Source organism: Ipomoea triloba, chromosome 7 (assembly GCF_003576645.1).
Source record: "Ipomoea triloba cultivar NCNSP0323 chromosome 7, ASM357664v1".
In the NCBI taxonomy this organism is placed as follows: domain Eukaryota; kingdom Viridiplantae; phylum Streptophyta; class Magnoliopsida; order Solanales; family Convolvulaceae; genus Ipomoea; species Ipomoea triloba.
In genome coordinates this window covers 2,426,233-2,452,539 of record NC_044922.1, presented here as the reverse complement: position 1 = coordinate 2,452,539, position 26,307 = coordinate 2,426,233, and the positions used below count along the sequence as shown (strand labels likewise).

At 34.8% G+C, this 26,307-nt stretch overlaps 4 protein-coding genes and 1 non-coding gene across 5 annotated transcripts; 3 read left to right on the top strand and 2 right to left on the bottom strand.

Annotated features, from left to right (window-relative positions):
- Nucleotides 1–11,259: 11,259 nt before the first annotated feature.
- On the top strand, nucleotides 11,260–12,314 carry LOC116025225 (ethylene-responsive transcription factor ERF019-like). The gene has a single exon (XM_031266377.1). It carries the CDS (start codon nucleotides 11,603–11,605, stop codon nucleotides 12,092–12,094), a length of 492 nt encoding a protein of 163 aa, XP_031122237.1. The 5' UTR covers nucleotides 11,260–11,602; the 3' UTR covers nucleotides 12,095–12,314.
- Nucleotides 12,315–12,689: 375 nt separating this feature from the next.
- Nucleotides 12,690–16,002, top strand: LOC116025224 (30S ribosomal protein S9, mitochondrial). Its single transcript, XM_031266376.1, has 4 exons — nucleotides 12,690–13,301; nucleotides 14,574–15,014; nucleotides 15,540–15,620; nucleotides 15,734–16,002. The coding sequence occupies exons 1-4, from the start codon at nucleotides 12,755–12,757 to the stop codon at nucleotides 15,823–15,825; spliced, it is 1,161 nt and encodes a 386-aa protein (XP_031122236.1). The 5' UTR covers nucleotides 12,690–12,754; the 3' UTR covers nucleotides 15,826–16,002.
- A 476-nt stretch (nucleotides 16,003–16,478) lies between these two features.
- Nucleotides 16,479–18,337, bottom strand: LOC116024032 (40S ribosomal protein S5-like). Its single transcript, XM_031264936.1, has 4 exons — nucleotides 18,163–18,337; nucleotides 17,165–17,436; nucleotides 16,840–17,043; nucleotides 16,479–16,733 (listed from the first exon to the last, which is right to left on the bottom strand). The coding sequence occupies exons 1-4, from the start codon at nucleotides 18,268–18,270 to the stop codon at nucleotides 16,679–16,681; spliced, it is 639 nt and encodes a 212-aa protein (XP_031120796.1). The 5' UTR covers nucleotides 18,271–18,337; the 3' UTR covers nucleotides 16,479–16,678.
- On the bottom strand, nucleotides 17,545–17,677 carry LOC116026371. The gene has a single exon (XR_004099839.1). It is a non-coding gene; the product is annotated as a small nucleolar RNA snoR86 (small nucleolar RNA).
- A 5,215-nt stretch (nucleotides 18,338–23,552) lies between the features above and the next one.
- Nucleotides 23,553–24,364, top strand: LOC116025435 (ethylene-responsive transcription factor ERF022-like). Its single transcript, XM_031266664.1, has one exon. It carries the CDS (start codon nucleotides 23,553–23,555, stop codon nucleotides 24,087–24,089), a length of 537 nt encoding a protein of 178 aa, XP_031122524.1. The 3' UTR covers nucleotides 24,090–24,364.
- The last annotated feature ends 1,943 nt before the right edge of the window (nucleotides 24,365–26,307 follow it).

The window sequence follows — 26,307 nt, the reverse complement described above, 5'->3', positions numbered from 1 at the left end:
CCAAAAAGAATACTATTACTCATATTATATAGCTAATTTTATTTTTGTATCTTAATTCTAGTGCTAGATTCCTAATACTCTAATTCTTAGCCTTGCTTAATAATCTAAGGGTTGAGAGTATTATTTGTTAGTTTGGTGAGGCATTTGTAGAGTTGGGATCTCAAAATCTAAGAGTCTACAAGGTAAGATCCTCTTTTGGCCACGAAAGGTTCTTGAGTGATTCCTTGAGTGTGCACTTATTGCGGGAAGCAATCCGTGTACGCATCAGTTTGGTATCAGAGCCAAGTTCCTTTTTTTTTTCTTCTTATTCTATCATTCCTATCTTTAATTTCCTTTTTTTTCTCTCTCTTATTCCATTATTCCTATCTGTAATTTCATATTTACTGTTGTTCCATTTCCTTTTCCCTTATATCCGTTACGTTCTTGCTTTATTCTATTATTGCTATCTTAAAGTTCATATTTACTCTTCCTTGCTACTTTAAATTTCATATCTACTATTGTGTCTATTTTTATTTTTGTTTTATTCATTTCCGTACTTTTACTCTTTATATTCATAGCTTTGATTTGGTGACCTTATAAAGGTTAGATACCATCAAGCTTCTTTTAATCTATTCTACTATTGTATTTTTAATTTAGTTGAAGTTTACTTTATTGGAGGTTTGTTAAAAAAAAACAAAAACAAAAAAAAAAAAAGAAAAAAAAAACAAAACAAAACAAAAAAAGCAAAGAAAAAAAAAAGAAAAAGAAGAAAGGATAAGGTTGGTTTGATTTTTAGTTTGAATTGTTGAATTTATATCTAAGCATTACCTGAAATTAATTGTGCTTTGTTTCTTTCTATCACATATACTTCTTCTACTTTCTTTGTTTCTTACAAAAAAAAAAAAAAAAAAAAAACCACCTGTGTCAGTTTCAAACACCCTCTGTGTCAGTTTCTACATCACTCTGTACATGCTATTTCCTACCTTTCGTGCTTACTAGACTCAAACTCTACAAGTGTTTGGTTTGTTGTTTGTGGTGGATACAACCCTTGTGAATTTTAAGCTTTGTTAAGGACCAAGAGGAAAAGAACTAGTACTTGAGAAAAAAAAAGTAAAAAAAAAAAAAGAGTGAATAAACTGTGAGTGATTAAATATTTCCTTTTGATTACTATCTTCTTATTTTTTTGCATTTTTTTTTACTTAAAGGAATGTCAAGTATGGCTAGTACTAGTGAACAAGGTAGTATTATTGCCCAAATGGAGAAAATGATGACCATGATGAAAGATCTTAGTGATAGGCTACAAAACATAGAAAATCAAAGAGTGAGAGTTGAAAATGAGGGAGTACAAAATCATGAGGGAGGAAACCAAGAAGAGAGGAGGGGTAGAGAAATAACAAGATATAATAGTTTACCTCGCATGCTCCCTAGAAGATTTGTGGAAGAAAGGGTAGATAATAATCTTAGCTCTTTAAGAATGGAAATGCCTACTTTTAATGGGGATGATGAACCCGAAGTTTTCTTAAATTGGGTAGATGAAGTGGAGGATATTTTTGGGCTTCATAACTTTGGGGAAGAAAAGAAGTTTAAAACAGCCATAGCATCCCTAAAAGATTTTGCTAAATTGTGGTGGAAACAACTTAGTCGTAGGCGTCTAGAAGACCAAGATGAACCTATAGAGACATGGGGAGAGCTTAAGAGGGAGATGAGAAGGAAGTTTGTGCCTAGTAATTTTTATCGTGATATGCGCAGAAAATTACAAGAACTCAAACAAGGCAGCAAGTCCGTTCGTGAGTTCTACAAGGAGATGGAGAGATTGAAGGCACGAGCAAATATCCAAGAGGATGACGAGACCACCATAGCCCGTATCCTTGAAGGATTCAACCGTGATATTCGAAGAGAACTCCGCAACCAAGAATTTGACGACGTGGACAAATTGGTTCGAGTTGCTTCGAAGGTAGAAGATGAGCTGAGATCTGAAAGGGGAAGCAAACCATCTGTGTCTTCTCAATGGGATCAACCAAGGAGGGCTACTAACAACTCCTATCAGTCAAGGACACAAAAGGAGTACTCTCGACCATCCCACACCCAGGAGGAGAAGAAAAATAACCAAAGGGAGAAAGAGAAGTTCCAAGAGGGCTCAAAGCAAAAGGTTAGTACTGTGACATGTTACAGGTGTCAAGGCCGAGGACATTATGCTCGAGAATGCCCCAACACCAAAAAAATTCTCACCACCGGCAAAGATGAGCGAGAATACATGTCCGCAAATGAATCTGATGACGAAGAGTTGGAGCCTATCGGAGAAAGACAAAAAGATGACCATTCTGAAGAAGAAGTGCAAGAAGATGATGCTCTACATTTCAACTGCGTTGTCCACAAAGCCTTGAGCACTCTAGTTGTCCTAGATCAAGAAGAACAACGAGAGAACATCTTCTATGGAAAATGCAAGATTCCCGGTGCTACATGCAGTTTCATCATTGATGGGGGGAGTTGTACCAATGTGATCAGCGAGGATGTAGTTAATGCAATGAAAATACCAACAATCCAACATCTTCAACCCTATAAGCTACAATGGCTTAATGATGATGGTGAACTCAAGGTACACAAACAAGCCCTCATTTCTATTTCTATTGGAAAATATCAAGATGATGTGTTATGTGATGTCATCCCAATGCATGCTTGTCACATCTTGCTTGGTCGGCCATGGCAATATGACCGAGACACCTTACACCATGGTAAGACAAACAAGTACACCATTCATAAAGGAGGTAAGAAGTATACTTTGACTCCACTAGCACCAAAAGAAGTGTACAACCTACAAGTGCAATCAAAAAAATTGAGAGAAGAACTTGCCCAAAAGGCAAAAGAGGCCATGAAGGAAACCACTAGTGGAAAACAAAATACCATAGCTCATGAGAAGAAGCAAAGAAAGGAAGGGATGAAGAAGGACACTACGCAATCCTCTCATAATTTGCTCATGACAAAGGGAGAAGTGGAGCAAGCCTTAAGAAGGGGAGAGGGAGTTTTCTTACTTTACCCGATTGATTTTTGTTTAAATGTTATTAAAAGTGAAATTATCCCTTCTGATGTTTCTACTTTGCTTTCTGAATTTGCAGATGTCTTTCCTGAAGAGTTACCAAAGGGGTTACCTCCAATTCGTGGGATTGAGCATCAAATTGATCTCATACCTGGAGCAAGTTTGCCTAATAGACCGGCATATCGCACTAATCCTGACGAGGCCAAGGAGATTCAACGACAAGTTGATGAGTTGTTACAAGCTGGATTCATCCAAGAAAGCCTCAGTCCATGTGCTGTACCCGTACTACTTGTACCAAAGAAAGATGGCACGTGGCGGATGTGTGTTGATTGTCGCGCCATCAATAACATCACGGTAAAGTATCGCTATCCTATTCCTAGGTTAGATGATATGCTTGATGAATTGCATGGGGCTGAAATTTTCAGTAAAATAGATCTAAGAAGAGGTTATCATCAAATTAGAATGCAAAAGGGAGATGAATGGAAAACTGCCTTCAAGACTAAAAATGGTCTCTATGAATGGTTAGTTATGCCGTTTGGATTAACAAATGCCCCTAGCACCTTCATGAGATTGATGAACCATGTTCTTAGGAATTTTATTGGAAAATTTGTTGTTGTGTATTTTGATGATATTCTCATTTACAGCAAAGACCCTCAAAAGCATATAATACATCTTAAAGAAGTCTTTCTTGTTTTAAGAAGAGAACAATTGTATGCTAACCTTGAGAAATGCTATTTTGGTGTGGAAAGTGTTGTTTTTCTTGGTTTTATAGTAAGTTCTAAAGGCATTGAAGTAGATGAGACCAAGATACAAGCAATTCGAGATTGGCCAACACCAAAAACAGCAACTGAAGTCCGTAGTTTCCATGGTCTTGCCAGTTTCTATCGGAGATTTGTCAAGGACTTCAGTACAATTGCAGCCCCATTGAATGAACTTGTGAAAAAAGATGTTAAATTTGAATGGGGCCCTAAACAAGAACAAGCCTTTCAAACCCTCAAGGAAAAATTGTGTTCTGCTCAGGTACTTTCGTTACCAAACTTTGATAAAACTTTTGAGATTGAGTGTGATGCATCTGGGATAGGTATTGGAGCTGTTCTTATGCAAGAAGGACATCCTATTGCCTACTTTAGTGAGAAATTAAGTGGTCCTGCACTTAATTACTCTACATATGATAAGGAGTTATATGCACTTGTAAGAACTCTTGAGACTTGGGAGCATTACCTATGGTTTAAAGAGTTTGTCATACACTCCGATCATGAGGCACTCAAACACCTTAGGGGGCAAGGTAAGTTAAGCAAGAGACATGCGAAATGGCTTGAGTTTATTGAAGCATTTCCGTATGTTATCAAGTATAAACAAGGTAAGGAAAACCGAGTGGCTGATGCTTTATCTCGAAGGTATGCTCTACTTTCATCATTACAAGCCAAATTACTTGGTTTTGAATTTCTCAAAGAATTGTATAGTAATGATGTTGATTTTGCAGAAAAATATAAGGCATGTTCTACAACTCCAATTGGCAAATATTATCTACTTGATGGATATTTGTTCAAAGAAAATAGATTGTGTGTGCCAAATTGTTCTTTAAGAGAAATGTTTATTAAGGAAGCCCATAGTGGTGGATTAATGGGACACTTCGGTGTGACTAAAACTTATGAAGTCCTACATGGACACTTCTTTTGGCCCAAGTTAAGAAGGGATGTGGAATTGTTTGTTAGCAAATGTGTTACTTGCAAACAAGCTAAATCACGATCTCTCCCACAAGGGTTATACACACCATTAATTGTTCCTAAGGAACCCTGGACTGATTTATCTATGGATTTTATAGTAGGGTTACCTAGAAGTAGAAGGGGCCATGACTCAATCTATGTTGTTGTTGATCGATTTAGTAAAATGGCTCATTTTATTGGTTGTCACAAAACTAATGATGCATCTCATATTGCAGATTTATTCTTCAAAGAGGTAGTGCGTTTACATGGGATTCCACGCACCATTGTGTCCGATCGAGATGCCAAGTTTCTAAGTCATTTTTGGCGAATACTTTGGGGAAAGCTTGGTACAAAACTTTTGTACTCTACTGCTTGTCATCCACAAACAGATGGCCAAACCGAAGTTGTGAATAGAACTCTAACACAACTTCTAAGGGTAGTCATTAGAAAAAACCTCAAGTCTTGGGAAGAAAGCTTACCATATGTGGAGTTTGCTTGGTATCATCAAAACCTATTACATGATGTTCCTAACACATTTGAGGTTGCTTATGGTTTTAATCCATTAACCCCCTTAGATTTGATTCCCTTACATGTGAATGATAAGGAATGTGCGGATGCTGCTAAGAAAGCTCAAGGGATTCGTGAATTTCATTCCAAGGTTCGAGCTCAAATTGAAAAGAAAAATGAGCAATACGCTCAAAAGGCCAACAAGGGACGCAAGGCAATAATTTTTAAACCCGGAGATTGGGTTTGGATCCACTACAACAAAAACAGATTTCCAAACCAACGCAAGTCCAAGTTGATGCCTCGAGGAGATGGACCTTTCCAAGTGCTTGAAAGAATCAATGACAATGCATACAAATTAGATCTTCGAGGTGAGCATAGTGTTTCTTCTACATTTAATGTTGCTGATTTAGCTCCTTTTGAATTTTCAGATTCGGGGACGAATCTTTTTCAAGAAGGGGAGGATGATGAGACCGGAATGCAACAAATAAAAGATCCATTAAAAGTCTCGAGTGGCCCGGTAACAAGATCTAAGTCAAGGAAGATTCAAGAGGCTTTTAACACTTTTGTGCAAACAGATTGGAGTCCAACATCTTTTTGTGAAGAAGAAGATCAATCTGGAAAAATAATTCTATTCAATTGTCTTCACATAAAAACTTTTGAAGACAATTCAGACTTCAGTATCAGATCAAATTTCCCGGTGTGAAATTATTTGCAAGGTGTATTTTTTTTTTAGGTGGGAAACTACTTTGCAAGAATTGTATTTTTTATTTTTGGGTGGAAATTACTTTTGCAAAATGTTGTATTTTTAATTTTGGGTGGGAAATTATTTTGTATTTTAATTTTGGGTGGGGAATTATTTTGTATTTTTAATTTTGGGTGGGAATTACTTTTACAAAGTTGTAATTTTTTATTTTGGGTGGGATTAGTGACCTAGAATATTTAATACCTTATTTTCCCCTATAAATACCCCATAAACCCAATGGTTTGAGACACACCTTGTAAGAATTCAATTTGAGTGAAATTTCTCTCTTTTCTTTGCATGAGAAGTGCATTGAAGTTTAGGTTGTTTGTGAGAAGCATTCAATCTTGGTAGGCTAGTGAGAAGCTAGTTTATCATTTATCTTGTTCTTTATATTCACACACATATCCAAAAAAAATCAAAAAGAATACTATTACTCATATTATATAGCTAATTTTATTTTTGTATCTTAATTCTAGTGCTAGATTCCTAATACTCTAATTCTTAGCCTTGCTTAATAATCTAAGGGTTGAGAGTATTATTTGTTAGTTTGGTGAGGCATTTGTAGAGTTGGGATCTCAAAATCCAAGAGTCTACAAGGTAAGATCCTCTTTTGGACACGAAAGGTTCTTGAGTGATTCCTTGAGTGTGCACTTATTGCGGGAAGCAATCCGTGTACGCATCATACTTCATAGTCAATTTCCTCTCCCACATTCAAAAACTCTATTTCTTTAGACAAGTTCGAGACTTTCTCTAAGCCCCAAAACTCTACCAAGAAGCTATTTGTTATCCTAATTTTGACCACCCAGTTACCTTAATGATCCCAAACTCAATCCTTGGCACTGGTTATCCTTAACCCCCAACTTCATAGCCGCATTAGTATTCAACTTGAACTTGCCCTTGTAAGAGGGTCCCATTTAATCCATCTTTAACCAATTTATGAGATCATATCTCATTTTACCAACAAAGTCTCTGTTTCCTCAGCATAACGAGTAGCACATCTAACCATATCGTCGAGTGTTGACCTAATGTCATTGAATATCCCTAAAAGTTCTTAATTGTATAATTACATTAACCGTTTGCTTACTCACGGTTGTAAATGGTTGAATTGTATTTTAATTTTTCTCATTTTTAATAAATATATTAATTTTAGTTTTTTTCTCAAAAAAAAAATAATTTTAAACACTAACTTCAAAAAGTTGTGTTGATAAATTATGGCCGACAAAATGGCCAAGTTGAAGCAATATCCAATTAGGAATTAGGCTCCGGATACTAGAGTAGAGGTGGTGACATTTAATTCAAAGGCATGGAGCCATCAGTCATGGACCACCTCAAATATCATACATCCGTACACACACACAAGGAAACTGATCTTAATATCAGCAGGTCAACATGGGATAAAGTTTTATTTTTATATAATAGCCCCAAAACATACAGAAAAAGTAAACAAATATATTAAGTAAAATAAAATTATTGAGGTATTTGAGGCATTTTTCGCTCTTTAAACGCCTGCTAGCCCATAGTGTGTTGAACTTGGCCAGTCATGCATATGCTTAACAATTTTTTAATTAATCATCTTGTACTAGATTTGGTTCTTTACCAACCTCTGTCTAATAAGAGGTTAACAACATATTTATATAGAGTTAAATTTGTGTACACGAGATAGCAACAAACTTTCATAACTTAACTTGCAGTTGAGTATTCATGAGTTTGGTGTCTCTTGAGATAAAATTCATCCACTTTCTATCGCTGATTGTATAACTTTACTCTTTTGAACTCTAATGGGGTGTTTGGTATGATTAAATTGTAATTTCATTTCTACTAAATTTCATAAAATTGTAATTTCATGTTTTGATTGGTGAGAATTGTAATTCCAATGTGAATTACTATTTTACCATCATCATCATCATCTACAAGAGCTTTTTAGCTTTTATCCACGTCTTTCTTTATAATTCTTAATATTCTATATTCTATTTATGTTTATCAAATAATGTAATTTAAATTCTCACTCTATTTTTCTCCTTTAATTTTCTCATTTCAACCAAATGTCATGTAATATCTTCTACCAAAATTGAATCCCACTTCAATGGGCCCCACGCCCGACCCGACAAATCGTTTGTCAGGGCAAAAAAAAAAACAATAACAAAAACAAAACAAAAAACAAAATCTTTATTTGCTTACATAAAATCTGGAAAGTGTCAAAATAGGAATAGGAATTGAAGTGTCCAATTGTGGGAACTACATTAAATGTGCGCACCGACCAATGACGTCACGTTGATTTTAACCCCCACCGTCATTTGACCCCCTCAAACAGTCAAACACCTCCTTTTTCCGTCTATTTATAACTGCACGTCGGTAGCACCTTCATAAATTAATTCAGATACAACCTATAACACTAGACATTTTTATTATTATAAAACTAATTCAGATTCAACGTAAATTGTAAGATTGTATTGTTCATTCATTTATTTACTAATTATCCATAATTGTTGAGTTAAAAAATACTAAAATTTCAATATTATAGAAGAAAATTGTATTAAAAATAAACTAAAATTTCATTTTAAAAGATTCAACACCAGTCAATCAATGTTTGTTATGTCAAAATCTACCCTTTGACAAATATTTGTGAAAAATAATTTCTAAAAAAAATTAATCATTTTTTAAAAATATTTTAATTTGTCAGTGTTTGGATGGAAGTTATAAAATTATTTGTTTATGTTTGGGTGAAAGTTAAGATATTGCATTTTATTTGTTTAGTTCATTTTCTAGAAAATTAATATACAATGTATTATAACGTAACAATAATAAGTGGTAATGATAATTCATAAACTATTTTGAAGAGAGATGAGAAAGAAGAGAGAGAAACGAAAATAAAGAATTTCTCCCAACAAAAAATGTAAAAAAATACATTTTCGTCAAATTTGACATTTTTTCATTATTCAAAATAAATATTTTTCTTTAACTCTATTTTATTTGAATATTCAAACATGAAAATTTAGAAAATGACTTTTAAAAGTCATTTTTTAAGTTTCCAAACGAACCCTAGCTAAGCGAGATAGCTCGAAATCACATATGAGAGGTAGCCTATTGCATTAGGCAGACAATGTGCAATTGAATCTACCGATATAATATTAACAATAATCTAACAGGTAACTGATATGAGAATCATGATTTACTCAGTTGTGACTCTTCCACCTTTTTTTTGGTCCCTTTGAGATTATTTGAATTATACAATTTGTTTATTCCTCTCTCATTTGAATTATATAAAGGCTTTGTTTACGCATTGACGCTTTCTACCACTCAGGCTCTTAGTTAAACTATTCGCACTCTTGAAAGGGATGCAAGTTTAACTCTAACACGACATAGTCACACCAGACCAATTAGAACATATATTACTTTGTAAAGAATTATTAGTGCTTCAAATATATATATATATATATATACACACACACACACACACATATATATGTGTGTGTGTGCGCGCGCGCGCGCACGCACACTTAGATTAAGTTGAAAATTTGATTAAAGTTACATTTAACAGTTTTTAAACAATAAAAAATTATTCATTCCGTCTCATTTTATGTGTCTGTTTTGATTGACGAGACTTGACTGAAAGTTATTTTTAATTCAAATTTTTATACTATTAAGTTTAGTTTTAGTATACAAAATTTATATGTTTATAAAAAAATAAAAATGAGCAAACATTAAAGAAAATAAACAAAGAAGAAGAATTAATTTGACAAATAAATAGTAAGTATAATACAGATAAAATGGAATAAGATGAAATATTTTATATTTCTACAGTGTGTTTTCCTTTGAAAATTTAATAAAACACGTGCACTAAAATAGTAAAATTGACCAACTGGTGTCAACACGTTTTTTATGACCTGGCTCTCAATCTCTATATATAATAATTAAAATAAACAAATTATAAAAACTTATTTATATTTATTAATTACTTTACTTGATTGATCTCATCACTTCAATAAATAATTAAGTAGAGTTATAGTAAATATTTATAAATAAATAAATAAAGAAAAAAAAAAAGAAAAAGCAAAACACATAAAAAGATAAAAATTAAGTGATAGTGTAATATAATTTCTGCTATGTTATATACTCTATTTTCTTTATATTATATTAATAAAGTAATAATAATATTTTATCGTATATGAAATGCCTTGACCTTTTGAAAGACTTCGATGTATACTTTTTACTCTGGTGTTCCTATACTTAACAAAAAGAAAGAAATAAATAATGGTATATATATATATATATATATATATATATATATATATTAGTGGTTTAGATAAGTACCAACGATTCTAGTATTATACATGATTTATAGTATGTATGGTTGCATCAAATGCTTTAGAAACATTATCCAGCACAATTCAAATAAGAGTTTTTCTTCACTTCAGATCAACAAATTATTGTACATCTGATGTATTTAGTCATTGATATGATTATCAATTTTTCTTTTTACATTTATTGCACGACTATCAAATTTTTGCTACATGCATGTTGATACTTTTCGACAATTCTAGCCAATTCATAAATTATACCACATACAGAACACATAATTGTGTGAAATACATAAGATATCAGTGTCAATCTTTTGATGATCTAGGTTTTCATCTTCGTTGAATTGTATTTTGAACCCCATGAACCTATTTATTTCTAGGTCCATGAGGAGGCAAATTAAATCGACGTGCGCAATGTTGAAGCACACATCCAACTATTTACGCTTATGCGCATAATGACCCCAACCCCAATCATAATCTAACTTGAAGAGTTCAATTCTAAATCGTATTCTGAAATTCGAACTTCCATCGTACTATTAAAAGCGACAATAAAGTACAAGGATTAATGAAAAGTTGAAAACTACTTACTACTACAAGGTTGTTTGGAGTAATGTCAAATATCTCTAAAGTGAAACAAGAGCCACAAATTAATGTCAATGAATTGCAAGTCGCATATTTGGCCTTTGCCCCCTGAAATGGATTGAAAACTACTATTACTAGGTTGTCTTCTTTGACTATCTAAAGTCTTCATGTGATGACATACTAAATGACGTCACAAACCGGCATCCAGAGCCCACCACCTTGAACATGACAAATCAGAAAAAGTCTTTGTCTTTCTTGGCCATGCTCTAATGTTGTCAAAGGTCAAACCTTAATTTATTTTATCCATTTTTCTCCCATCGCCACATTTTTCTTGCAACTAGGCCTATTTGACTTTCTCAATCTTCAACCTATAAATAGCCATAAATCCAGTTAGACTTTACTATAGCCACTCCATCATCATTCTCCATTCCATTAAGCTTTTTCCGGCACTTTTAGGTTTTCTTTTCGTTTTGTACGGGCGAGAAAATTGGTAATCACTATTTGAAGGTGCGGACGGAGTAAATTCAATTTCGTGATCAAAGACAACAAACGACAAAGAGATAAATCAGCTTAGTTATCTATAACTGATCGGCGAAGTCAACCACAAGAAGATAAATCAGTAGCCTAGTTGTTTATAACTGATTGACTTAAATTAATAAAGTCAATAGACGATTTTTTCAGAGTCGAACTTGTAATATTGTAATTACTAAGTTAACAATAGTTTGACCAATTTGATTTAGATTACGAGGCGGAAATGAGCAGTGCCGGAGGGGAAGAGTCGCAGAGGAGATACAGAGGCGTTCGCCGCCGGAAATGGGGAAAATGGGTGTCGGAGATAAGGGTTCCGGGCACCCAGGACCGCCTTTGGCTGGGAACCTACGCCACCCCGGAGGCCGCGGCGGTGGCGCACGATATCGCGTCCGTTTGCCTGAGAGAAACGGCGTCGTTGGACAAGCTGAATTTTCCGGCGCTGATGCCGCCGGCCGGCGTCGGCCGGGGGATGTCGCCGCGGTCGGTGCAAAAGGTGGCCTCCGACGCCGGCATGGCCGTGGACGCGCATCAACGCCTCCTACTGCAACCGCCGCAGGCGGTGGAGTTAAGTGGCGGAGTAGAGAATAGATGGGGTGGCGGCGAGGCGGCGGAAGAGATTTTCCGGTGGGCGGAGACGCCGTGTTGTTCGTCGCGAGAAGGGAGCGGAATTAGTGAAGAAGCTTTGAGTATTTCAGTTGATGATTATTTAGTTTAGAAGTTAATTACAAGTTAAAATAATTTTAATTTTAATTTCTTATATATTACAAGCTTTTATGTACTCATACAGGAAGGAAATTCGCGGTCGATTTATGTAAGCATGTAAGTCACATGTTTAATCCCCAATTCCTTCTTATATGTATTGAAGATTTACATGTATGAAAAAAAAAACAATTACACATATTATTAAATGTGAAATTTGGTGTGTTAGTGGTGCATATGTTTCGCTTCTAAAGTCTAAACTATTATTGGCATTGCACTTTTCGTCCCTAAATTATTATATACTGAAATTATTAATTCTATCCCTAATGTTTTGTTATTACTAAGATAAAAAAAAATTATACAATTTTCTTTTAATTGCAGTTCCAGACGGATGAAACGACTTCTGTTACGCGCAATTGCAGTTTCATTTCGACACAACTGCAGTATCAGTTCAATACAACTGCAGTATCAGTCATGACCATGATCCACTGTATAATTTGCGGAATGGGCCTATTAATGTAAGACATCTGTATTGGGCCTATTAATCCAAAACAACCTTAACGGGCCTATTATCCAAAACAACCTTAAACCCTCCAAAACGACCAAAACCCTCTCCATTTTCACTGTCATCTTACTTCTCTCTTCACTCCTCCCTCTCTCTCTCTGGGCTTAAACAATGCTCTCTCGCTTCATCTCCAGATCATCACATCTCCGATTACTCACCCAAATCTCATCCAGGACCCGTTTTCCCGACCCGAAACCCCTCTTTCCCCACTCCCCAATCCCCGTTTTCGTCCCCAGGACCTTCCAATTCCAATTCTTCTCCACAAACAACAACAATGGCGAATCTCCGCCCTCCGATTTCTGGAAGCTCTCCTCGGAGACGCAATCCGTGTTCTCGGAGGAAATTGAGGGATCCGAAACAGCGCCACCGGATAACACCCCTTCGTTGAGGGATTGGGAGGGGGAGGGCGACGCGCCGCCGGAGAAGGCTAGTGAGACGGCGGCGCGTGGCGAGCATGAGTGGGCGACGGCGGCGGGGTACGAGGCGTGGAGCTCGTTGGTGGATGAGGGTGGGGAGAGAGTGTTCGATATTGGGGAAGAAGAACAGCGAGAGATTGTGAGTTTTAACGCGGAGGAGGAGGAGAGGTTGAGGAAAGAGAAGATGGAGGAGGAAAAGAGACTCGAGTTGGAAGAGAAAGCCCTCACTCCTATTCTCAAAGGTAATTGATTTTGCTTCTTTCTCATTGTAATTCACTTCAAAACTACAGTATTCAAGAAGAGAAGTTTTTTATTTGCAGTAAGTTATGTCATTTTGCGTTCTTTTTTTCCATAAAGAGTGCTATATATATATATGATTGTTATTAAAGAGTCCAATTTGTTAAGCTTTACAATATGCAACTATGGTAAGAGTTACAAATTTTAGATGCTTAAATGCTGAGCAAATATCAATTTTGGTCTCACAATTAGCAAAATGACAAATTTGGTCCACATGTTTAATTAGGAATACTGTTGTTTTAGTGCCAAAATTCATCACTCCGGTCACCCTTCCTTTTAAGACATGCCAAAATCTAAATATTTTAAAGGTATCCCAATTTGAGCATGAATAAAGGGATTTAAGCCCTCGGATCATAATTGCAGTTCACCTCCTCAACCTACCTTAATTTGAGGAGGAGAACTGCTAATTGGGATTGATCTTAGGTCTTAAATTCCTTTATTCATGATCAAATTGGAATCTTAATTTGAAAATGACTAAAATACCCTTAACAATTTTGTATTTCGGCATGTCTTAAATGAAAGGGTGACCGGCTTGATGAATTTTGGCACTCAAACAATAGTCGTGGATGAAAATTGGTAGGAATTAAACATGTAGACCAAAACTGTCATTTTACTAATACTTGTGGGACCAAAATTGGTATTTCCTCCTTAAATGCTTGATATTGCAAGAATCACATTTGGTATTCTGTAGTTGTTTGCTGAAGCTGAAAAAGTAGTGGTCTGGCTAGGCTATCCAAAAAGGTTGTGGGAAATGCCATACTTTTCGAGCTAAATGACACTTTAGAGGTGATTTATACATTGTGCTGGTAGTTTATTCAGTCAGTGATACTTTTCGGGTTGGGAACTTGATTTATATATCGAATGCAGTAGCCAATCCTACGTCTATTCTGCTTAAACATACTGACATAAAGCAATATTTCTTGAATATGATATACTGTTTGAAGAACGTGCCCTTGACCCGCAACAGGTAGAGGAGGATTTATTCAATATTTCAATCGCATAGTTTGTGCTCCTAGGGCCTCTGACCCTGTTTGGTAAATGGCTGTTAGTTGATAGTTTTTAGCTGCTTGGGTTAGAAGGTATAACTAGTTGATAACATTAAATTGTAGAAAGGTGTTTGGTAAATTAGGTGTTAGCTGTTTGGTTAATCAGCGTTGAAGCTTGGTATATAGTTTTTTCTTTCGCATAACAAGAGTGCCATGTGTATTTGCTTGCAGGTCCAAACCGTGCATTTGGTGATCTTATTGCAGCATCTGGAATCACCGACGATATGCTCGATAGTTTGATGGCTTTGAAAGACTTTGAAGGCATCAAAGGGTTGCCCCCTCTACACGAAATAGAAGATATGCGTTATGAAAGAAGTACGATGAAATCCAGTAGAGCAGAAATAGAACGACAGAAACAGGAGGAAATTGCTAAGGCACGAGTACGACAAGTAGATGAAAAGGGAAGGGCTTATGGCACGGGAAGGAGGAAATGCAGTATTGCCCGAGTCTGGATTGAACCTGGCGATGGAAAATTTGTAGTAAATGACAAAGAGTTTGACGTATATTTTCCAATGCTTGATCATCGGGCCAACCTTCTTCGACCTTTCTCTGAAACTAAGACTCTCGGTATGTGGGACGTCAAGTGTACTGTAAAAGGTGGCGGTGTATCAGGTGAGTAGCCTATGCGCACTTGTTTGATTTGTTTCGGTAAATTATGAGTAATAATTAATCGTTTTATGTTGCCATAGTGCCATTAAATTCGAATTCTTAGTATGCTTACCTTTTCGAAATTTTGTTTGTCAAATCTGAGTATTTTAATTATGAAATGGTACTTAGCTCTATGCTCACCAAATCGCTTTATACTGTTTTTTAATCCTGTTAAAGCATCCTGTTTGAATAGGCGTTTTGTATTTAGAGAGTGTTTAATGTAATTGTAGTGTCTAAAAATTATTATTACCTAACATTGAACAAATCAATCACCTAAAGTGAGGAAGCATTTACTGCCCCGAGTTTGGAAGTTTCTTTTATTCTTTATGAACTCTTCTGGTGGCGATTTTCTTTTAGCTAAAATGCCTGTGAAAAGAGCATATCTTTTTGGCTACGTTCTTTTTGTTAAATCATCTAATGTTTTATTTCGAGTTTGCCATTTCTATTATACTTTCGGTGAGTTGAACAAATGAAGTACTTGTGAAACAGGTCAAGTCGGAGCAATCCAATTGGGCGTCAGCAGGGCTTTGCAAAACTGGGATCCAGAGTTGCGCCCTCCACTCCGGGAAGGTATAAACACTCATCTTTACCTCATTAGTTTGAGCTATGCAAAACAATAGTTACACATGCATCAGTTTGTTTAGATTAGCGTTTAAAGGGGCGTCTTTTAATCATTTTCCCAGGTGGTTTCTTGACAAGAGACTCGAGAGTTGTTGAAAGGAAAAAGCCTGGTAGAGCGAAAGCGAGAAAGAGCTTCCAATGGGTTAAACGTTAAGCTTTACGGTCTGTTGTTTCAGTATTGTATGGACATTTGGGCATTAGTTCCTCATAAAGAAATCACTTTTTGATTCAGCAGTCAGTTTTCTTGTAGTTTTTTCGTGTGTTTCAATCACTCTCATGGCATTGATACACTGATTTTTTTTCTTTAAATTGAAGACAGTTAGCCAATTTATATGTCGCCTCTGCATAGGAGTTGTTAAAAACTTTGTAATGTGATTAGATTAGATAGGTAAACGAATGATTTACAATAACGCAATTCCAGAGTTAACGTTGTCTGTCTTTACCATTACTATTTACTAGTCTTCTGTAAGCCATCTTGGGGGAGGACAGTAACAAAAGACCACAGTAAATCAATAAATTGTATACAAAAAATGTCATACTTATTATCCAAAAACTGACAAAAGACAACAAACTCAGATTGAGCTAACACTAGGGTTTTATAATGATCCTTAGTAAAGAACTAGTAAAATTGACCAGTTAAGATATATCTCAAAGACAGATACTGCTACCATTGGTACATTTAATACCACAATGCGAAAGTATGGAAATAAAAATTATGCAACATAAAGTTATAATATTATATATAAATTTAGGCTCCGACAGAGGCATAATCGCTAAAAGCAAAGGGAAAAAAGACAATTTGCAAACTTGATAGCAAACTAAAAAAACATAATTTTAAGGCATTTCTGAGATTCTGATTCATCAAACTCCAGTATTAACTCAAAACATGAGCATTAAAAATCTCTAAACATTTGTCCACAATCCTTAATGGTAATAATAAAACAACAAAACTGCAAAACACAATGTCGGCGAAACATGGGAAGGAGCAGTTTGGCTTTGAGAAACTCTCAACGGTTAGCCTTAGCAACACGCTCGATCTCATCCTTCTTCTTGATCGCATAACTGCAAGTACATGGCCAGAGAAAAGATTGTCATATAGTGCAGGAAAAACATCCACTTGTAGAGTAGCGGAAATATAATGCTGGAAACAATCTAAAGGTGAATCTACCTGTTTGAGGAACCCTTAGCGGCATTAATGAGTTCATCAGCAAGGCATTCTGCAATGGTCTTTATGTTCCTGAAAGCACTTTGGCGGGCACCTGATGTTAAGAGGTAGATAGCCTGGTTGACACGACGGAGTGGAGAAATATCAACAGCTTGACGTCTCACAACACCAGCTGACCCAATACGGGTAGCATCTTCTCTTGGTCCACTGTATTTAATTGGCAATGTGTTACAGAAATTAACAATAAAATGGAAAAAAGTTATCAGCAATGCTGAAAGAATGAATTGGAAAACTAAGTTATCAACAATGCTGAAAAAATGAATTGGACCTGTTGATGACAGCATCCACAATCACTTGGATTGGGTTTTGGTCAGTCAGCAAATGGATGATTTCCATGGCATGCTTGACAATGCGGACAGCCATAAGCTTTTTACCATTGTTCCTTCCATGCATCATCAATGAGTTAACCAACCTCTCCACAATTGGGCACTGGGCCTTCCTGAACCTCTTCATTTGATACCTACCAGCAGTGTGGGGAGTGTAGGTAGGATGCTTCCCAGCTGTAGCAGTAATGTAATCTTCAACAGAAAGGTCATTAACCTGCACACAACAAACACAAAACAAAACCAAAAAAAAAAGTCATCAATCAGCTATAAATCACAGGCATTGAACTCTAACATAATGTATAGTTACAATCTTTGAAACTTAAATGTAGCAACTTGTTCGAGGCCTGATCAAAACGAATTTTATATGATTTGAGAGGCACGGAGAATAGCAAATACTTATTTCGCCAACCTTCAATGCAAGTAGCGCCATTTATACTAGTTCAACGCCCTTGCTCTGCTAATTGGCTTATTCATAACCGATTTGAATTTACTCTTTTACTTAATTCATAAATCTATGGTATCAACTCCACATTCCAAGTTCTAACTTAATATCCAACAGTTCTCTAGTTCAAAACTGTAAATCAAACTCAGTTTAGTCACGAACAGATACACTACAGGACAGAGCTAAGCAAGCAAGCTAGAACAGAAACCGTAAATCCAATTCAGTTCAATCAGAAACAACAGATAAACTACAGGACAAAGTTAAACAAGCAAACTAGAACAGATATCATAAATCCAGTTCAATTTAGTCACAAACAAGAGATAAACTACAGGACAGAGTTAAACAAGCAAACTAGAGCAGAAATCGTAAATCCAGTTCAGTATAATCACAAACAACAGAATGAACTACAGGACAGAGCTAAACAAGCAAAACTACCACAGAAAAACTCAAGAGATAACAAATTTACAGAGATGAAAAGGGGGAGTTCAGAGAACGTGCCTGCACATCATCGTAGCTCCAGCGATTGAAGAGCAAGATATCACTGCGAGCCTTTTCTTCCTGAGGAATATGACTGGCCGGAGCCACCGCTACTGCTTCCGCTTCCATCTTCGGGGTTCTGCCGCTACTACAGCCGCGATCTCTCTTCTGGGCGGAGTGGAGTTTGTAGAAGAAACCGTGAAGCTGTCGGAGTGAGTTAAATAATAAGGGATGAGAAACCCTAGGGTTTGAGGGGTTTTTTGTGGTGTGAATTTCCACTAGTAGCCTCTGGGATTTCTTAAATTACTAACGTACCTTGCTGGACTTATGGCCTGCTGGATATGAAGGTGAAGAAAGGCCCGTAAAGTTCGGCCCATACATCTATATACTCCGGCCTGGTGGATCACAAACGTGTAAAAAAGCCCGTAATTGACCATGTCTTTATAAAAATTTAAAAAATTTAAAAAAAAAAAAAAACCTTATCCACAGTTTTTTATGTCGAGGGTGGTGTATCGTAGGTTGTGAGGTTGTGCACCGATTTGCTTTGTATGGTGCATCATATGATGTTTGATATGCGCTGGTTGTAAGGTATCGGTTGTGCACTATACGGTCACTTTTGTGGGGTTTAGGATTTTATGGTTTAGAGGTTTAAGGTGTGTACTTACAAAATGGTGTATATCTGCGTGCACTCCCTACAGTTGTGTATTATTAGTAGTAATGTGTGCATTATATGTGGCAGTGTTGTACATGTTGTGCACTGGTTTAAGAGTTCAAGTAGTATTTTCAATTAGGTCATGACAATTTGGCAAGTTCTAGGCATGGGCCACTTTGACAACTCTAGTTAGAATACAACAAATTTTTGTAACTTCAACATTTAATATAGTAAATATATCTTATTACAACCCAACACCAATATATCTTTTTTGGGGGCAAAGAAGAAAACTCGTAGTCACTATTCGATGGTATGTACGGGATAAATTTCATTTTTATATAGTAGCTCACAAATCACACAGAATAAGTAAATTGCATTAACAAATCAATGTGCAATTGACTCAATTGATAAAGTATTGATAAAAAATCAAATCTGTGACCTTTGAAAATGAGAATTATATATACTTTGTCCTCCAATCACCCATTTCGATCAACAATACAACACCAATGTTACCAAGAACAAAACCAATGAATTTACGTGATATGTGAACATGAATCTCTAGTTTTACTCGGTCATTATAGACCACACGTGGTAGTGGGTAGGAATCTGGCTGTTAGGCATTTTCATTTATTAGCATGGTGAAATACAAACAAAACAGGAATTTACTATTCAAACACTTTTTTTTTTACACACAAATTTGCATATCTTAATACTCCGATCCGTATTGTTCTACAAACTTTTATATTTATTAACTGCTCATAAATTTCAAAATACATCATGAATTGATAAAATAAAACATTGCCAGAACCATCTTAAGCATAAAGTATAAAATTTATAGTAATATTACTCATCATAATTGTTACCAGACCGTCGAATTTGTACAAATTACTTTACCGAAGGTATACACTAGATAAATTATAATCACTATCTGAGAATATAAAATAGATAAATTATACAGGCGAGGTAAATCATACTAGAAATATCATATGTGACGGGTTTAACAGAGAAATTGTTAGCAATAATCGAACTTGTACGGTGACCTTCAGGTACGATAATTATGTTACACCCTATGAAAAATTAAAACTGTTGCCTTTTTAGGTAAATGTTGACATATTTGTAAGTTTTTTACGTAATTATTTATTTGCGATAATTTCACTTCAACAAGTAATAGTAAACAATGATTTTGACAATTTTTTTTAAACAGTGATTTTGAATGAAAATAGTAAAAATACAATTTCTGTAAAATCGGTGATGGGAGTGTGGGGGCATACGTATGACTTATTTGAGTCCTACTAAGACCCAGCTGTAATAAAACCATCCACTTTTAAGTTTTAATAATAAGATTTAAATTTAATGTAATAATAATATATTATTATTATTAATATTAATAATAATTACTATTATTATTATGCAATTTATATGGATTATTTTAAATTGTTGACGGGGAAGAATACGGAATTCTTTACACATGTGAAATTCTTTAAAGAAGAACATACTGATTTGATTAATTTTATTTTTAATTAACAAATAAACAAACAAATAAATAATGCTAAATATGAATTATCACTTTTGTCCATTTGTTTAATAATACGTTTATATAGTTTCTAAATATTAATTTAAATATTATAAAAAATAAATTTATAAAAGATCAGACTACTTGAATTTAGTACCGTTAATCGAATATAATATATAATTGAGCAATTATTTACATTGCACGTGCAATTTAAGTTATTCGGATTTAACTTATAAAGATTTGAGTTATTATTCCTAATAAATATTTATCATTTTATATTCATTATCAATACATTTATAATTTTTTTCAAAATTGTGATTTCTCCCATTCAGTTACCATATGAATTCACCAACAATGTCAATAGCAATCTTTGTATAGGGGCTACAATAATATTTTTAATTTTATTATTTTTCGTTTTAATTTTGTAATTTAACTGGCCTTGGAGTACTGGTAATGCAACCGATTAATGGTTAATATGGCATTTGGCTCTGTCTGCTGAGCTATTAAGTCACCATGATTTACATCCTCCTAAATGTCTTTGTCGAAAAAAGTAAAAAGTTAATACTATCAAAGCTTCTTTTACATTTTTTTTTAAGTAAGTTGAGAAATGACATAAAACACGTAAAATTGTAAAAAAAAAATCTAAAAATTATAGATTCTCTCAAACATGTGAAGTGAGGACAAAAAACTACAAAAATCATTCAAAAAAATCTTAAATTACCTTACAAAACTAAACATTTCGTTCGATAATATGAAATTTCCAAACATTCAAACGTATGGCCGACCAAATACAACCTCAACTAACATTCAACTAACAAGTTGTCTTTCGCCCATTAATTAGAACAAAGCATGCATGTTTATTGTCTCACCATTATAACTATTACTACATTAATTAATGCTACTCCCTAACACTAATTCAAAGTCAAAAAATTAGTTGCCTCACACTGTCCTAATAATCAATGTTGCAACATATAGTAGAGCCACATAAATAATCATAATAGAAGAAATTTTATAACACTGAAAAAAAAATAGCATAGGTTAATGTTCATTAAAAAAAAAAACAACAAAAATAACAAAAAGTCATTCAATATATTAATTGTTTATTATTTAAAACCTGTTGGGGTAAATGTCAAATAGACCAGTGAATTTAATTGAAAACAATATTTGAGTTGTTAAATTAAAAAAAGTTCAAAATTAGTAACTCATGAATTTGATAAAATTAATAACGCAATTAAGTCAATTTTACATCCAATAGCACTATTTTTTGTAAATTCAAATGATGATAAAGTAAGAAGTCATGGTCTCTTGAATATTATTTTCCATATTGTCTCGTTTATAGTATATTTGGTAGATTAAAAACCATCAATATATTTAATCCTTATCTAAAGCATATTTTAAGAGTAAGATCTCACCCACACATATATAGTAGTGTATAAAATAATATTTTTTCCATATTGTAAAAAAATAAAAATTTATTGATGAATGGAGTTTTAGTTTTTGAAATAGATCTAATAAATAGTTTTTGTGCAATAATATTGTAAAACATTTTAATTACTTTGTGGTTTATATTTTTTTTGGGTGAAATCGATGATATATATATATACAGAATAAAATAGTATATCAATCTAGGCGGTTTGACCCTCCAAATATTCCAAAGCAACTAGGTACGACGTCGGTAGCAAAATCACGTGTTTAATTGTGATTTTGTTTAACCAAACAATTTACATTGGTTAATTAATTTATATTTTAAGAAAAACACTTCATTTAGTCTTCGTTGAACAAATTTTGACAAACAGCTAGCTACTTTTCATTGTCAAATTTAGAATTTTCAGGTCGAAAAAATAGGCATAAAATAACATTTTAATTGACTATTTTACGGTACAAATATTAATGGAGTCTATTTTCAATTTTTGATAGGGTCAAAGTGGATTCGAGTTCTCGAAGTGAGACGAAATAATCAATATATTGTATGCTTAAACGAATAATGAGTGAATAAGAAATTGATTCGTTTTCAAAGTATACGTATTTGAGTTGAAAAATAATGGCGGAAATGCTTGAAGAAACTTTTGTCTAACAGTGGAGCGTTCAAATGAAAACCCTCCTCACATAACCCTCATAACCTTCATAACCCTCAGCTCGTAACACTCAATGCCCTCATAACCCTTGTAACCATTATATATAAACCCTTGTAAACCTCATAACCCATTGGTATTAGTGATGCATTTTTTTTTTAAATATTCACGAGGGTAATGAGGGTTATGACTTATGAGGTAGACACATTTTAGTTGAAACATGATTGTGAAAATATTAAAAAAAACTTTTATCTAACATTAAAAAGAGAAGTGAATTTACAATATATATATATATATATATATATGGTCAGGTTCAGGTGCGGCCGTGCTCTCTCGTGCGGCCGTGCGGTTCACACAACTCAATATTACGAAATACACCACTCAATATTAAGAAACACACCACACAAATATGCACTGTGGTGTATTTATTAACATTATGGTGTGTTTCATTGTAGTGTGTTTCTTAACATTGAGTGGTGTATTTCGTAACATTGAGTGGTGTGTGACTGCACGGCCGCACGGAAGAGCACTGCCACACTTGAACTAATATATATATATATATATATATATATATATAATACCATTTTAAATAGAGATTGAATTGTATAACTTAGAGACATCCCTTATGGCTTGTTTTCATAATAACAATCCAACATTTCCAACTTTCTTTATTGGAAATTGGAGCCCACAAAATAACTTACCAAAACACCTCACCCTTGGGCATTCTGTGTTTAAACCATGATTACGTGGCGTTTAATAATGTTTTTTATTTTTGGGTGTGGGGTTTTCATTGTCGTTCTGTCATACAACTTTCATCCACTTTCAATCCATATACTTTCATGCAACTACGTGGAAGCTCGCTTCGCTACTTCATCTTCTTCTCCACTACCAATTCAAGCTTCCAAATCTCCGCCATTTCACCCTCTCTATATATATAATCCAAAACCATTTTGAGAATCACACAAAGTTACATTACACCCGGAGGTGATTACTTAGATTAGCAAATGTTATTGCTCATACTTTTGCCTCTCAGGCATTTTCATCTTTTGATTTATGTATTGAGACACTATCCCTGACTCTATTTCAGCATTTTTGCATTAATATATATGGTTCCTTTGGTTTTCAAAAAAACATTACACCCGGAGTTTAATTAAGAATTTAAGCTCCAAGAAAGATGGAAGAGCCATGCAACGGCGCCGCCGGGGACTCGCCCGCGGCGGCGGCGGCGGGGGGAGTGTACAGAGGGGTGAGGAGGCGGAAATGGGGGAAATGGGTGTCGGAGATTCGGGCGCCGGGGACGAAGACGAGGATATGGCTGGGGAGCTACGACACGCCGGAGATGGCTGCGGCGGCCTACGACGTGGCGGCGTTTCACTTTAAAGGTTTCGCCGTGCGCCTCAATTTCCCGGACTTGGTCGACGGGTTCCCTAAGCCCGCGAGTTCCAGCGCTGAGGACGTGAGGCTGGCCGCGCAGGAGGCGGCAATGCGGTTCAAGAGGCCTGCCGCGGCGGCGCCGGCGGCGGAGACGCCGTCCCGGAGCGGTGGTCCGGCGGCGGTTAGGGTGGGGTTGTCGGATAGTCAGATTGAGGCAATAAATGATACGCCGATGGACTCGCCCAGTGCGATTTGGATGCAATCAGGAACATCAAGAGAGGATTTAGAAGGGGATAATTGGGTAGAAATGCAAAGTGACTCCATTTGGGATTCTTGAAATCTCAGGTGGAAGTTAATAAATGGGCTGATTAACCAACGGGAAATTTTTAAATAGTAAATTTCCGTTGTGTGTGTATTTATTTTTTCGAGATGGTTGGTATCCAACTTTTTATGATATATAATATATATTGTATCAGTGGTGATTCGACCACATTGCTCATAGTTTTTCTCATGATAATATATATTGTATCAGTGGTGGTTCGATCACATTACTTTTAGGTTCTTTCTTATTTTTAACCTTTTGTATTCAATAAACTATAATATTTGATTTAAGAATCGAATTTAGTCTACCTAGCAATTTTTTGAAGCCTAGATAGCTAGGGGAGTATTAGGGGAAGACCAAATTGTCCAAATAATCCATGGAGAAGATAATGAGGGGTGGGGGAGGAGTCTTAATTAAATCTTTTCTTTTAATTTAATTTTCACTCGTGTAATTATATTGATGTTGATGGAGTGTAGACTTTGAAAGTTTGAAGAGGTCTTACTCAATTATTGCATGCATGTGGTAAACCCCTATTCTATTTATATTATAAAAAAAATTCAAATGTTTTTTTTTAAGTTAAGTAAACCATTGATTTACACCAATCAAATACATGCAATTATCTACACCCCTTTTATACAAGAGGGGCACTTTGAAAATCACAAGATGCTTGAATACAAGTTGACACAGTCTAGTATGAGAATTAGAGATTTCATGCACATTTGTATGTGAGGCACCTCTACATCTAATGATCTAAAGTATTAGTGTTGTGACTTAACATTATTATACTTTTTCGTATTGACACTAATACACACTAAAATTTAAATAAAATTAGTCGTGTTATTGCCCTATTTTATTATTTTTAAATTTTATGATAATTCAACCTATTTGATTGGACAACTGGGTTATCTGGTTAACTTCACCTCAATCAACTTAAGTCATAGACCAACTCATCAATATATAATAACTCTTAACATAAATGTCCTGAAAGAGGTGATCGAGTTGTGGAGAATGATTTTCAATTCGTACAGTTGTACTATAAGATCATGATGAGTATAACTATTAATATGTCATATTCTTTCAGTTGAGCTTGTTGCGCATGATCTTTTTATTGTTTTATAGGTTGTGTCATCAAATATAAAATTCGAGTTAACCAATGAAATATTGAACATGTTATTATATATAAAATAAGACTAAGGTAGGGTAGAATATATAATCCGTCGGTGATAAACCCCAACGCGTAAATTAAACTTTACTTTATTCGGAAAGCAACCTTTGCATCATCGAATCCAATTAATGTGACTGCACAATAAATCAATAATGCATGTTGACATATAAATACTTGGGAGATGATGTCATGCTTGCTGCAGTTGTGACTCTGAATTTGACCATTTCTTATGTCTCAACCACTTGCATTGTCTTCACCATTTTCAGATTAATTAGCAATGTAATTATAATTTCTAAGTTCAACTCTATGTTATAACCTTTTATATTGATTTTCTTGATTTGAAAGGGTCAGTTATGAATAAAATAGGTTGGTTTATCTCTTTATAGTATTTTACCGACTAAGATAATAAGGTGAGCTTTATTCAAAGTGTACATCAATGCACGTGATTACGAAATCATGTTGTTATTAGTGGTGGTGAAGTTGTTATATAAAATAAGTTGAAGTCGGGTAGGGAGTACCATCCAAAATGATAACGTTTTAGATTTTATGATTAACGAGGTGTTGTTCAATTTTCAAAAACCGACCGCGTTGAATGTATTTCTTAACATTAAGCTTTGAGTTTTTGAACATATTAGTTTATGGATATTAAGCATTGAGTTTATAAACATATGTAATGCATGTTATGAACATGTATGAGAGTGAATGTTGTAGTGTCTAATTTATGAACATTAAGCTTTGAATTTACAAACATGCATTGTCTAGTTTATGAACATTAAATTTTGAGTTTATGCTAGTGTCTAGTTTATGCCAAGCACCTTGTGCTCAGATAGCATGTAGTGATTCTCCTATATGAAAAGGTTATGAGATCAAGCCTTTGAATATTTTTTCCTACGGCCACGGCTGGTGTTGGTTAACGATACCTTTACGTTCCTTGCTATAACATGTCACTTGTATATATAAACTTCATATGTCTAAATATAAAATGTTTCAGTTGTGTAATACTTTATAAAATAAATGTAATATTTTATAATAAAAAAATTATAATAAATAATTTGTAGTAATTTCTAG